Below are 14,013 nucleotides of genomic sequence, written 5' to 3'. Positions count from 1 at the left end.
TCAAGGAGACCCAGAAAAGCCCAAGCCGATGTGTTACAACACTTTTAATACATTCAAGAGTATTTAATACAACAAAATTTAGGGTATCATCAGTCAGCAGAATCCTGTTGTCAAGAGAAAGCCCACGGGTCCTTTTGCAGGAAGCTTGTGCTTGGTGGGAGGAGGCAGGCGGCCCCTGGCACCCTGGCTGCAGGCAGGCTGGGCCTGGCGGCACATCCGGGACCAGGCCATCCAGACCGCCCCTTAGAGCCCGCAGTCCCAACGGGCCTCCTGCAGTCTCCTCATGGGACCCCCGTGCGGACCGAGGGCCTGGCTACATGGGCTGTCGTCAGAGGCAGCAGGGCCCCCGGGAGACCCCTTGTAGCCCCACCAGCCCTGGGCCGAAGCCGGGCCCTCCCCTAGGGGACATGGGGCTCCCACCCCAGGCCCTGCAGCGGGCGCCACCAGGGACAACAAGCAAGCAGCCTGCAGACCCTGGGAGGTCTCCACTGGACAGGAAAGCGGTCCCCACTTGAGAGGCTCCATCGCAGCCACAGGCCAGGCACGCAGGCCGCCGTGAGCGTGGGGGAGAGAGGAGCCGAGGGGAGAGACGTGCAGGGCGGCCCTTCTCCCCGACGGCCACGGGCGGGCCCAGTGGCGCCCGCAGAGCAGACGCAAGGGCAGGCCTGGCAGGGCGGCCGGCAAGCGTCCTCGGGGGCCCCTGGGCTCTGGCCGGGCGCTGCCCACGACTGACAGCGGCGCTTCACCCAAAGCCTCCCCAGGCGGAGCTGCCGAGCGGGGCCAGTGGCCCATCCCGGCCACGTCTGCCTGGCTGGCGGCCCGTCCGTGCCCTGGTCCAGAGCCTCCTGCCTCATGGAGCCGCAGCGTGTGCCACCCGGCTGCTTCCTCACTCTGAGCCCCTGGGATGCGGGCCCGTGTCAGTCTGGGTTCTGGACGTGGGTCACCCCAGCGGCTCCTGGGCCCCAGGACGGGCTGAAGCTGGTCACCGGCCCGGCCCGCAGAGCTAAGGCACTTCCGTCCGCCCGCCGGAGGCAGGCCATGTCCAAGCGCCGCAGGGGCCAAAGTCGCAGTGTCTGGGCCTCGGCTCGCTCAGCTTTTCCTCCTGTTTCTCGTGACGCTGGTCCTGGCTTTCACCACCTCATGTCCGGACGCTGTTTCATCGCTATGCTTAGTAAAACGATTTAACTTTGGTACTGAGAGAACAGGTGCTCTTCCCCCCAATATTGCTCATAAGAAAAACACTTTTTAACTCAAGAACTGCTTGTGGAGGACTCCTCTGTCAGGACCCTGAAGCCGGCACCGCATTTCCAGGCCCCTGGAGCTGGAGGGCAGCCGACATGTCTGCGAGTGGGAGCCTGGGGGCGGGAGGCGGGCGGGTCCTGGCAGGCTCCCGACCCCAGGTCTCAGGTGGGCGGCTGAGATGCTCCCCGGAGCTGCGGGCGCAGGAAGCTGCGTGCCCCGGGCCGAGTCCCCACGGGGCGGGCGGCCGGGTGCAGGAAGCTCGCCGGGCACGGAGCGGCGGGTGCTGGCCCCGGTGATGGGCCGCGGGCGCTCAGGTCTCGAAGTATTTGTAGATGGCGGTCACATAGAGCATCACGTTCTGCCAGTCGGGCCGCTCGGTCCGCACCATCTCGTTGATGTCCTGACGGGAAGGACACGCTGTTAGAGCCTGGTTGGCCCGCAGGCTCTAGGCCCCACCCCGCCTGTCACACACGCCAGAGGGCAGGATGCGGCTCCATCCCCGCCGGGTGCCCGGGGCCGCCCAGGCCCAATGGGGCTCATCCCCACGCATGTGCACCCCACAGCCCCCAGCCGTGGTCCGGAGGCCCCGGGGCCTGCAGGTGCGGGCGATGCTGCCAGGAAGCGGGCGGGGACCTGGGCTGTGAGCCGGCCCCGGGAGGCCCCCACCGGGGAGCGCAGGCCAGCCGGATGGGGAGAAGGAGCACGCGTGAGCTCAGCGGAAGAGCCGCAACGGGAAGCTGTCAGGGTGAGGGACTGCGCGCTTCTTAGACATCAGAACTTTACACGTGGCGTGAACCTTCCAGATAAGGGAACCCCTGCATAACCACAACTCCTGTCTCTACGTTTACAATCGAACAGAAGCCACTCACAGCCACGTGCTTCTGTGAGCTCGCAAGACGTTTACGGACTCTGCGCAGGCACTCCTGCAGGGTAATCACGAGCGCAAACACTTGCTCAAAGCCACCGGTTGCTACCAGGCAGGTGGCAGGCACCCTCGGACTGGGAGGCAGCCCTGCGGGCTCCTGACCTGGCCCCGGGGGGTCCCTCACTCTGCGGACACACTAAGCTGTGTGTCTCTGGGTGCGGGGGGGGGCGGGCTTTGTACTCGGATGCAGCGTTTTCTCCCTTGAAGTCAGACTTGCCGACGAGGCAGCAGCCCCCACAGGAACAGTCTGCCCTGAGCAGGGCAGCCCCGCCCCGCCCTGACCTCGCCCCCGGGCGCCCTGCGCTCTGGGCCTCCGCCCTCCACCGTGGCACAGGCCGGGCTGCTGGGCTGCGCCTCCGATGGTGACCCTGACCACCCAGCTCAGGGTCCGTCCTCGGGTGCTCAGTGTGAGGCAGAGGGTGCACAGCGCGGGGGGGGGGGGGCATCCGCACCCTCCGGAGGGAGTCCCCGCAGCTTGCGCAGGGCCCTGCCCGGCAGCCACCCCCTCAGGGTGAGGGCTCACCAGTGTGGACTTGATGCCGACGCTTTCGGCCGCCTGGAAGGCCAGCGTGAAGTTCCTCCGCTGGAAGAGAAGCCATGGGAGGGGTGCGTGAGCGGGCCAGGCAGGGCCGCCAGCCCGCCCGCACCTGCTGCGCTGACTGCCACCCCGGGCCCTCCCGCCCTTCTCCTGCCCTCATAGCTGTGCAGTGACCCCCAAACAAGGGTTGGCCTGAGCTGCCTGGACACCCCCAAAGCTAGTAAGAAACGCTTATAGTTTTCCCCTTTTGGGGTCTTCAAAGTCATCTGAAGGTCAGGAGGGGCCCTGAGGCGGGGCACTGGGGGCAGCAGCAGGCTTCAGCTGCACTGAGCCCGTTCTTTTCTGGGGGGTGGTCTTGATCCCTGCCTCCTGTACAATGTCATGAACCTCCATCCACAGTTCTTCAGGTGCTCTATCAGATCGAATCCCTTTCCACAGGAGTGGAAAAGGTCAGTTTCCATTCCAATCCCAAAGAACCTTCAAACTACCGCACAATTGCACTCATCTCACACGCTAGTAAGGTAATGCTCAAAATTCTCCAAGTCAGGCTTCAGCAGTACATGAACTGTGAACTTCCAGATGTTCAAGCTGGATTTAGAAAAGGCAGAGGAGCCAGAGATCAAATTGCCAACATCTGCTGGATCTTCAAAAAAGCAAGAGAGTTCCAGAAAAACATCTATTTCTGCTTTATTGACTATGCCAAAGCCTTTCACTGTGTGGATCACAACAAACTGAAAATTCTTAAAGAGATGGGAATACCAGACCACCTGACCTACCTCCTGAGAAACCTGTATGCAGGTCAAGAAGAACAGTTAGAACCGGACATGGAACAACAGACTGGTTCCAAATTGGGAAAGAAGTACGTCAAGGCTATATATCGTCACTCTGCTTATTTAACTTATGTGCAGAGTACATCATGAGAAATGCTGGGATGGATGAAACACAAGCTGGAATCAAGATTGCCGGGAGAAACATCAATAACCTCAGATATGCAGATAACACCACCCTTATGGCAGAAAGTGAAGAAGAACTAAAAAGCCTCTTGATGAAAGTGAAAAAGGAGAGTGAAAAAGTTGGCTTAAAGCTCAACATTTAGAAAACGAAGATCACGGCATCCGGTCCCATCACTTCATGGCAAATAGATGGGGAAACAGTGGAAACAGTGGCTGACTTTCTTTTTCTGGGCTCCAAAATCACTGCAGATGGTGACTGCAGCCGTGAAATTAAAAGATGCTTACTTCTTGGAAGGAAAGTTATGACCAACCTAGACAGCATATTAAAAAGCAGAGACATTACTTTGCCAACAAAGGTCCGCTAGTCAAGGCTATGGTTTTTCCAGTGGTCATGTATGGATGTGAGAGTTGGACTGTGAAGAAGGCTGAGCGCCGAAGAATTGATGCTTTTGAACTACGGTGTTGGAGAAGACTCTTGAGAGTCCCTTGGACTGCAAGGAGATCCAACCAGTCCTTCCTAGGGGAAATTAGTCCTGAATATTCACTGGAAGGACTGATGCTGAAGCTGAAACTCCAATACTTTGGCCACCTGATGTGAAGAACTGACTCACTGGAAAAGGCCCTGATGCTGGGAAAGATTGAAGGCGGGAGGAGAAGGGCACGACAGAGCATGAGATGGCTGGATGGCATCACCGACTCAATGGGCATGAGTGTGAGTAAACTCCACGAGTTGGTGATGGACAGGGAGGCCTGGCATGCTGCAGTCCATGGGGTCATACAGTTGGACATGACTGAGTGAGTGAACTGAACTGCACTGAGCTGGCCCCGGCTGGATGGGGAGGAGCCTGGCCTGGCGTGGGTGGTGCTGCCCAGACCACTCTCCTCGCCAAGCCCTGAGCCTGCGTCGTCAGCCATAGGGTGAGCCGGCAGCCCGCCCCCCGCACCCCCAGAAGCGCCGCCCTCCTCGGCCACGTGCTGGCACCTTGTCCTGGCTGTTGAGCTCCTGGTAGGGGATGTGTGCGGGGAGGTAGGTGTGCAGGAGGGCGCAGAAGGCCAGCCCATCGTTCCAGCTGCTGCTGAAGTTGGTGATGTCAATGTTCTGCAGGAAAAGAAAGAAAGCACATAAATGACACCGCCCCCCCGGGCTCCTCAGGTCATGGTGGAGGGGGTGGAGGCCCTCAAGTCCCGGCAAGCCGAGCCCCTGCTGTGGGCTGGGGGCCTGGGCCCGGGCCAGCTGGTGTCAGGGGCCATGGGAGCAGCAGCTCTGTGTTAGGAAGAGCTGTGTCCAGCTGCCCCTCACCCCACGACTCACAGGACACCCCACCTCAAAGCGAGGGCATGGACCCGTCTGCAGTGGGGACACCCAGAGCCGACGACACGGGCGGCAGGCCCCCGCAGCGCGTGTCCAAGGGTCAGCTTGGCTCCGACAAGTACCCAACTCCATCTCCAGGTTGCACTGTTTCCAACTACAGACGCAACACGTCCCTCAGAATATCTTATCACATGACAGAGCAGGTCAGCCAGAAAGTAGCCTTTACCCTTATTGGCAAGAATGCTTTTGAAGCAGAAACTCACGATTACATTTAGAAATTCACACGCTTTATGAGAATGCCATGAACTAAAGAGAGAGTGCCCCCAGCCTGGTATGTCCTGGGTGCTGTCTCAGGGCCGCCCTCCTAGGGGCCGCCTGGGGCACCGCGCCCGTCTCCCAGAGCAGTGGTCACGGAGCTTGTCCTGTGTCTGCAGGGAGCTCCACCAAGGCTGCCCACCGACCCCTGTGCAGACGGTTAGCTCCTGACCCCACACGGGGCCGGGGCCCAGGGCGGGGCTCCTGACAAGCCGCAGGGCGTGGACACCAGCTCTGTTGCCAAAAGGAACGCCTGGGCCCTGACCACAGGCACCGGAAACTGCCCGCTGGAGTGACGAGCCGGAGGTCACTCCCCCAGCGGCTGCCAATCCAGCCTGGAGGCCTTGTTCGAGGCGCCATGGGGGCACAGCCCTGCCGAGAGTTCCTGGGCAAGTGCGGTAGCCTGTGGTGGGCCTGCCACGGCCAGCGGAGGGCAGAGCCAGGCCCCACGCTGAGGCCCGGGAGCCCCGTGTCCCTGGTCCCCACCGTGACCACGCAACAGTCCTGGCGGGCTGGCCGCCTCACGGCCTCTGCTCTGCAACGCCCGCAGTCACCACCATGGCCAACCTGCCCCTGTGACCTCCCGGGGATCTCAGGACACAGCCAGTGGGAGAAACCAGGATGGGAAGGAGGCTACCTGTCCACGGCCCCTGGGGGGCAGGGCCCCCACAGCAGGGTCCCCGCACTCCCACACACCGACGCACGCTCCCCACAGAGGCCCGGGTCACAGGACCCCCACAGGACCCCTCCGCCCAGTCCTGGGGGTGCGGTGCCCCGACCAGGAGCCAGGACACGGGTGGCCTGTGGGCAGCAGAGACGGAGCACCTGACGACGTGTCCAGCTCTGCATGGGCGAGGCCACGCCCCGGCCACTCATGCAGGCCTGGAGGAAGCACGCCCCACTTCCTGCCCAGCGACCGGCCGGCCTAGCAGAGCCGCCTACGTGCCTGGCCTCAGCGGCGCGGCAGACCCCAGCTCCGCAGGAAGTGGCTGGGCCCGCGGTCAGGCAGCACCGGGTATGAGGCCCACCAGAGCCTTCAAAGCCCATGGACACACAGGTCCCAGGGCGCCGACCACCAACTTCCATATCGAAACGACCGAAGCCCAGACCCCCACTGCGGCCCCTACGAGCCGGAGGCCCAACCAGCAACCCTGGGGAGGCAGCCCGGCCCTGAGACGGGGCGGGAGGCCACACCTGTGCTCCGTCTCACCGTCCGCCTCTTCACATTTGGGCGGAAAAGTCACAGTACATGGACTGACAGAGCACGGACAGCAGGGAGATGACACTGTCCCCAAAGCTGAGGAACAGGTGGGGCACGCCGGCCCCTGTCTCCGGGGCTCGGGGCTCCTGGGCGTACGGGCCACGTGGACCTTCTCTGAGTGGACACGGGGAAGGGCCCATGGGCGGACAAACCAGGAGCCCAAGGGAGAGGGCGTGGGGCAGCAGACAGGGACCCCCGACGCAGCAGGACTGGGGCAGCACCTGCGCGGCCACACGGCCTGCACCGACGTCCTCAAGCCGTCTGACGGGGACTCGTCGTCTCAGGAAGCGGTTCGTCCAGGGCAGAGGAGGGCCACCTGCACAGCCCGGCTCCTCCTCCCAGCGGGTCCTGACCCCCCACCGCAGCTGACCCCCCCAGAAACACCGCAGCCCAAAGCCACGCCTTCTGAGGGGAGCCCGCCGCGATGGAGCAGCTCTGCCTGCTCACTAGTCTGCCCTCCGAGAAGGAACGGTTCTCTCCTAAGACAGACTCACAGGTAATCACAAGCTGTAATGAACGACTGCAGCTCCTGCGGGGCTCTCTTCAGGGCTTTCCCGCCGTGTGAGATGAGTCTAAGTCTGGACAAGCACGAGGGGTCACTGGACGAGCCGGAGGGAAAGCTCACAGAGCCCCGAGCACAGGCTCACACAGGGCGCTCTGCCCACCCTGGGAGTGTCGCCGGGCCCCGCGGGCAGCCAGCCTGCCTGTGCCCGGGCCCTCGCTGCCGTCTCAGCTCCCGCAGACTCACCCGTGGTGCCGCCCTGCCCGCGGCCCTCCTGACCTCAGACGCAGCCCGTCCCCCTGCAGCGGGCGGGACCCACCTCCGTGCACTGACGCTGGGGGCGGGGGTGGGGGGGGGTTCTGAGGGTCAACAAGCTGCACCAGCAGTGTGTCAGGAACATCGTAACATGTCGTCACTTGTCTGACTTTTAATTAAGGGCCACAAAACGCACCCCAGATACCTCGCGTGCAGGAGACACGGGCTTGACCGCTGGGTTGGGAAGACCCCCCAGAGAAGGGCATGGCAACCACTCCAGCACCTGGCAGGCTGCATACCATCCAGGGGGTTGCAGAGAGCTGGACACGCCTTGGCGACAGACACTTTCATGTTTAAGGCAGTAGGCAAAGGGCCTGAGCGCGGGGTTGGCCTCTGCAGCACACAGCCTCCTCCATCAGCTCAGCCATCACGGCGGGCTCTCCCGCCAACCACACTGCCTGGTGACAAGAGGCAGGACAGAGCCACAGACAAGCCCCTGCCCAGGGGCCTCCAGGCCTCAGCCCAGGCCAGGGGCAGCGTTTGGGGATGTTAGAGCCTGGGTGCGGACGGGGGAGGCAGGGCCCAAAGAGGGAGAGCGGCAGGAGGCGGTTTCTGTGGCTCCCCAGTGACCCCCAAGTGACGAGTGACCCCCGAGTGATGGTCAGCAGAGGCCCCGCTGGCCCTGGAGGAGCAGCCCGTGGTGCTGTGTGCACGTCTGCCCGGGCCCTTGGCCAGGCTCTGCTCCGGGTCAGGGGAGGGAAGGGAGGGAGGGAGGCCTGCTCGTCACACCGTCCATGTCGGGACTTGTGCATGAAGCGGAGGCGGGAAGGAGACGCGGGGCGGGCGCTGGCCCGAGGATGAACAGCCTCCTGCGCCCTGTGGGGGCGGGGCAGCCAGGCCCCAGGCCCCTCACCGAGCCTCAGCACGGCCGGCCAGGCCCGTCCAGGTGCCCCCAGCCTGCCCTCCCCCAGGGAGCCGGTCGTCAGTCGGGCACAGCTCTCCAAGATCTGGAGGCCCCAGTGTGCGGCCCGGAGGCAGGCCCACTGCCCCGGAGACCAGAGTGGCTGCAGGCACGTGCGGCGGGACGCCACAGCACGAGGGCGTCGGCCGCCGGACCCCACCCGGGACGCCGCCCGCCGGGGAGCCAGGCCAGGGTCGAGCGTGGGACAGAAGGCCATCAAGGAGCCCATCTGGGAAAAGGGCTCCCCGGGCCAGGCGGCTGGAGTGGCTCCATCTGGCGACCATGCTCCACGCCGGCCCCACCCCGCCGCCTGGACGGACGGACAGACTCAACCCCACAGCTCAGGGGCTTCTGTCCAACACCTGAGCCAGGGGCAGATCCGGCCAATTCAACCCCGGACAGCGTTGCAGGGCTAGCCTCCCCAAGCCCAAACACAGACGCTCCACCAGACACTCTGTGCAGTTCCTTCCAGACAGACACTGAAAGGAAAAAAGGCGACCTGCGAACCTTGTGTGGATCTTAATTCAAGCAAATCAACCGAAAGGCTGACCGGGATTCAGCTGGGAACTCTGAACTCTGTCCAGACGTGTGAGCGCATGCGTGTGTGTGCGTGCTCAGCCGTGTCCAGCTCGCGTGGCCCACCAGGCTCCTCTGTGTACGGGATTCTCCAGGCTCAAATGCTGGAGTGGGTCGCCGTACCCTTCTCCAGGGGATCTTCCCAACCCAGGGATGGAACCCAGGTCTCCCGCACTGTGGGCGGATTCTTTACACTTGAGCCACCAGGGATGGTGTTCAAACGAGTGGTGATGTTACATGGAATCCCGGGGTGGGGGAGTAACCAGGACACCTGGGCCTGGGGTGTGTCCCCGAGGGTCATTTTACTGTTCCCACTGCTTTAGCGCATCATATCTGAAAATTTCCTTGAGAAACAAACCTACAACTCAGCAGCAAACAACCCAATGGTGCAAATACGGAAAGGGGCAGAGGCCCTGAACGGACATGTCTCCAAGGCCGACGGATGACCAGCAGCACAAGAAGCTGGATGCCGCTGGTAACCAGGGAACTGCAGGCCGGAACTGTCCCACACCACCGCCTCCCGTGCTGTGCCGGGCTGCACAGCACCCCGAGAGCTGGAACCCCAGAAGCTGGGGACAGCGAGGAGAAGCCAGAGCCCCGTTCTGGCTGCTGCGGGGCAGGGAGATGACCCCTGGCCACCTACACAGAGCGTCACCACGGGCCCGGGGAAGGCCACCCCCCGACAGCACGGACACGAGTCCCCACGGGAGCGTTCACAGCAGCACGGGAGCCGGAAGCGGAAGCAACACAAACGTCTTCCGAGCGGAACACGGACACGTGACGGGCACGCCCACAGGGTGGGGGAAGGGTACGCAGGGCAAGCTGGAGGCGCCTGGAAATGCCATGCCCGACCCCGACCCCGGGCCAGGCTCTGCAGAGTCTGCTCCAGGGCTGGCTTAGGAGCACCCTGAAGGGAAGGAGGGAGAATCCAGGGGAAAAGGCCAGAGGATCCAGAGGCTTCAGCACCAAATGGGCTTTACAACACAAGTTTCAGCTTCTGAACATGAAGGCTGGTGGAAATAAGACACCACTTTACAAGGACAAGTAGTAGGGAAGTGAAGGAAGTTAAAAAACCTCACTTTCTTGAGGTAGCCATCACTGATACTTTGATGGGTATTTTTACTGAGAAGAAGTTATACTGTTAAGTATCCTTGAATTACTATATTGTAGTTATTTTCATGGTGATACACAGATTAATGTTATATTTCAAATGGCTCTATAAAATATCACTACCCAGATAACTCCTAATTTCTATAGCCAACAATCTGTTGATGAACTCTTAGGTTAATTTGGAGAAGGCGATGGCACCCACTCCAGTACTCTTGCCTGGAAAATTCCATGGATGGAGGAGCCTGATGGGCTGTAGTCCATGGGGTCGCTAAGAGTCGGACACGAATGAGCGACTTCCCTTTCACTTTCACTTTACAGAGAATGGACACCTGGGCTCATTCAAACACCTTACGTCTGAGAAACAGTCCGCGCAAGGCGGTGGCCCAGGGCTCAGCCGCCAGAGAAGAGCAGAGGCTCCGACCACAGCCCTGGGCCCGGCGGGGAGGCCAGCCCATGCTCAGAACCGTGCGAGGAGGAGGGGGCCTGGAAGCAGCGGGGTCTTCTCTGTCTGACCAGGCCGCCCTCAGGGCCCCAAGGGAAGCGGCGACGCGGGGACACAACCGCTCAGCACACGCACCTGGTCAGGAGCCCACTTCACGGCCTCCAGCAGCAACCGCTGCCCTTTCCCGGCTGTCGGCGGTTCGTTCCACAGGTTCGTTCCACACACCGACCAAGGGCACCCGTCCAGAGGGGCGTGGCTCCCGGGACCCTCGGCGGGGCGGGGCGGGGCAGCCTGCCACGCCTGCGCCCTCCCGGGGCTCTGGCCCCCCGCCCCCACCCTGGTTTCAGTTTGCACACAGGTTGGTTTCTGAGGTAACAGGGCTCAGGACGCAGCCAGAGAGGCTGAGGGCCGCGAGGAGGAGCTGGTGTGTGCAGGAGTCTGAACGCCAGGCCCACAAGTCTCAGTCATCCCAAGGGGGCCTACCGCCCAGGAAAAGGCACCGCTGTAACAGGCCTGGAAATACTGTTTCAAAACAAATGTTGGAAGTTCCTTGAGGGCAGGGCTCACGCTCCAGACGGCATGACATCTCCCCTGGAGTGAGTGACCTCGCGATGGACACTTCACCGAGAAGGGTCCTGGACGTGTCACGAGGGAGCATGTGCAAAGACCCCCAACATCACGGGCTCAGAGGCGCCTGCAGAACTGAAGCCAAACCACACACGCAGGACAGGACTGCGGCTGCCCGTGCCCAGCCCCGGCCAGGGAGGACGGGGCCCGGCCCTCTGACCACCACTTTCGTAGGCCTCCACACACGCCCACACAGACAGTCCACGGGGCCTCTCCTCACAGCAAGCGACGGCGGGAAACAGCCCATGTCCACCGACAGCCAAATGGGTAACGAATGGGGACACAGCCGTAAACGCTGAGTCTCCGGGAAAGGAGGTGAATTGCTGACACCCAACAACACAAACCCATGCCAGAACAGTCACGCCGGATGAGAGAAGCCAGACCCTCCCCAAGCTGCACACGTGGTTCCGTTTGCACAAAACCATGAAGGTGCGAGCCCTGCAGCGAGAGCAGGCCAGGGGCAGACGCTCCTCAGGAGACAGAGACGTCCGTCCACGTGCGGACAGTTCCCCGGGCGTGTACGTGGACCCAAAGTCAGCAAGCTGTAAAACCTACGCCCGGGCAGCAGCGGCGGCCACTACTGCACAGTAACACCGAGCCACTGAGCTACGCCCCTCGCTGTGCTGGGGCTGCTATACGTCAAAAACGAACAAATAGACTTGGAGAAAAAGATCAGATCTGTGGTCACCAGAGGTGGGGTGGGGGAGGGGAACCGGAAGGCAGAGACCTGCGGTTTGGAGATAAACAGGTCCTGGGGATGTAACTGGAGAAGGCGATGGCACCCTGCTCCAGTGCTCTTGCCTGGAGAGTCCCAGGGACGGGGAGCCTGGTGGGCTGCCGTCCCTGGGTGGCACGGAGTCAGGCACGGCTGAGCAGCGGCGGGGACCTAACACCACTGTGTCACGCGTGAACGTGGAGAGGCCCTCACAGCTCTCATCACGGAACACCTTTCTGCTCCGCACATATGTGAGACGAGGCTCGCTCAGCTTCCTGTGGTCACACTCCGTGTGTGTGTAGTCGGACCATCTTGCCCCACACCTGATGTTTATCTGTGCCGCGGTCAACCCCACCTCACCACATCTGCTTAAAGGACACGAGGGGAGCCCAGACCACACTCACAGTCAGATCCAGGCTCTACACGAGCTCTTGCAGCTTCCCACCTTTGCAGCTCATCCCCAGTGTCTTGCATTTTGTGACTGAACACAGCACAGTTAAACTACAGCAGAGCCAGCCCCAGCCTGTGGGCTGACAGGGGTGCCACCTGCTGGCTGCTCGTGGGCGGGGTCCCCAGGGAGCCCGCAGGCACCCTGCGTGCGCGGCAGGAGCCCCTCCCCTCTTCCCTGACCCAGGCTCTGCCCAGGTCCCTCTCACCTGGGGTCTGCGTTGCATGAGTAGTGTCTCCATTTCTTTAAGAGACAGCCTGGACTCCTGAGAAGTGGCCTGGTGGTATTTCTGCCCTGAGTCCCCCTCAGAGCCTTGCTGCCCATCAGCGTGGGCTCCATGTCCCTCCCCTGTGCCAGGTCATGAGAAGCAAGGGGCCATTACCCGTCCTCCTCTCAGGATGCCCGCCCTGGGGCCGTGGCCAGCATGCTGTGAGGAAGCCCTGGCCACAGGGAGGTGTCCACTGATAGCCCTGGTCAGGGTCCACCCAGACATGTGTTGGCAGGAGCCTCCGACGGAGCAGAGAACCGTGCCTCCTGCGCGCTACCGACGGGCACGCGTGACCCACGTCAGTGCCGGCGAGCCTGTGTTGCCCCCTCTTGGCTGGGTGGCAGCCAGCCTGCTGTGTCCTGCACTGAAGAGCCCGCTGGCGAGAGACCCAGCTCCCCTCCCAACGGCGCCTGGAGGTCAGCCACCCTTCCCACGGCCGTGAAGCACCTCCACACATAACCAGCTTCCACCAACGGGGCGCTCACCCCAAACTTCCCGACGGACCTCAGGCTAAACTCACGCGTGCGATGAAATTAACCTGTCAGACCTCGACTCCTCTGTGGCCTTCACACAGTTCGGCTAGCCTCCCGTGCAAAGTCACTGAAGCACAAGAGAATAAAGGCTTCTCACGATGGAAGGAACTGAGGACTGTGCGAGCTGCTGGAGATGATACATAGAGATTATGTGACCCAGACAATTTAATGGTTCTGCTTTTAGCAAAAAAATTACACAGCTCTTGAAAACATTGCTTATCTGATTTCTCTCTTATTTCTCAGCATTCCTCATAGAATAAAAAGGCCTGCTTACTGGAAACCTCCTGGAGCCCAGGGCACTGTCTGGCGGGAAGAGCCTGGGTCTGGGTGTTGAGAGACCCCAGGGCAAGCGCAGGGGCTGCAAGCACCTCTGGCTGGCGGAGCGGGAGCCCCGCATCACGATTCCCAGGGCCGTCTCAGGGGTGACCTTCGAGGTGCGGCTTCCGATGAACACACTCATTCCTGAGACGTTGAGCTGACCAAGCGCTGGTGGCCAGGCTGTTAGCCACACCCAGCGGCTGCTCTGTTTTTGCAGAGTTCATGGGAAGAGAGGAGGAAGGCCAAGGGGAGGGACCCTGAGTCCTGGAGTTGACGACCCCATGGACCCCTCCTGCCGGAGGAGCCTCAGCAGGCGCGTCTGAGAGGCTCTGCCTGGCCGGGGGCAGCCACCCCTCCTGAGCGCCTTCCCGAGTGCACGGGCCCTGGAGAACATGCCCGGTTAGGAAAGCGGGAACTGGGGCTCAACCGGGGTTGCTGGGGCTCTCCGACCCGCTCAGCGGTGTGGGAAACCCTGAGTGCGTCATGGGGAGTCTGGCTGGGCAGTGTCACCTGAAAGGGAAAGCCAAGTCGCTCAGTTGAGTCCGACTCTGCGACCGCACGGACTGTAGCCTACCAGGCGCCTCCGTCCATGGGATTTTCCAGGCAAGAGTGCTGGAGTGGGGTGCCATTGCCTTCTCCTACCTCACACTAAAACGATGATCAAGCTAATTTATCGAAATGCTAACTAAGCAATTAATTTAAAAATTAGAGC

General features: G+C 61.9%; 1 protein-coding gene across 5 annotated transcripts in view; it reads right to left on the bottom strand.

The window, feature by feature from the left end:
- Window positions 1-24: 24 nt before the first annotated feature.
- SPECC1L (sperm antigen with calponin homology and coiled-coil domains 1 like) overlaps window positions 25-14,013 on the bottom strand; it is an 85,748-nt gene continuing 71,759 nt past the window's right edge. For 4 of the 5 annotated variants that reach the window (XM_070385750.1, XM_070385753.1, XM_070385751.1 and 1 more), the window contains 3 exons: window positions 4,641-4,757; window positions 2,691-2,750; window positions 25-1,642 (listed from right to left, as the gene is read on the bottom strand). In XM_070385750.1, coding sequence (XP_070241851.1) covers window positions 1,553-1,642; window positions 2,691-2,750; window positions 4,641-4,757 — 267 coding nt within the window. In that variant the 3' untranslated portion in view covers window positions 25-1,552. Of the gene's footprint in view, window positions 1,643-2,690; window positions 2,751-4,640; window positions 4,758-14,013 lie in introns of those variants that run through there. The other variant, XM_070385754.1, reaches the window with a different exon arrangement.

The sequence above is a fragment of the Bos mutus genome, chromosome 17, assembly GCF_027580195.1.
Source record: "Bos mutus isolate GX-2022 chromosome 17, NWIPB_WYAK_1.1, whole genome shotgun sequence".
Classification (NCBI taxonomy): domain Eukaryota; kingdom Metazoa; phylum Chordata; class Mammalia; order Artiodactyla; family Bovidae; genus Bos; species Bos mutus.
This window is presented reverse-complemented; position numbering and strand designations above follow the sequence as displayed.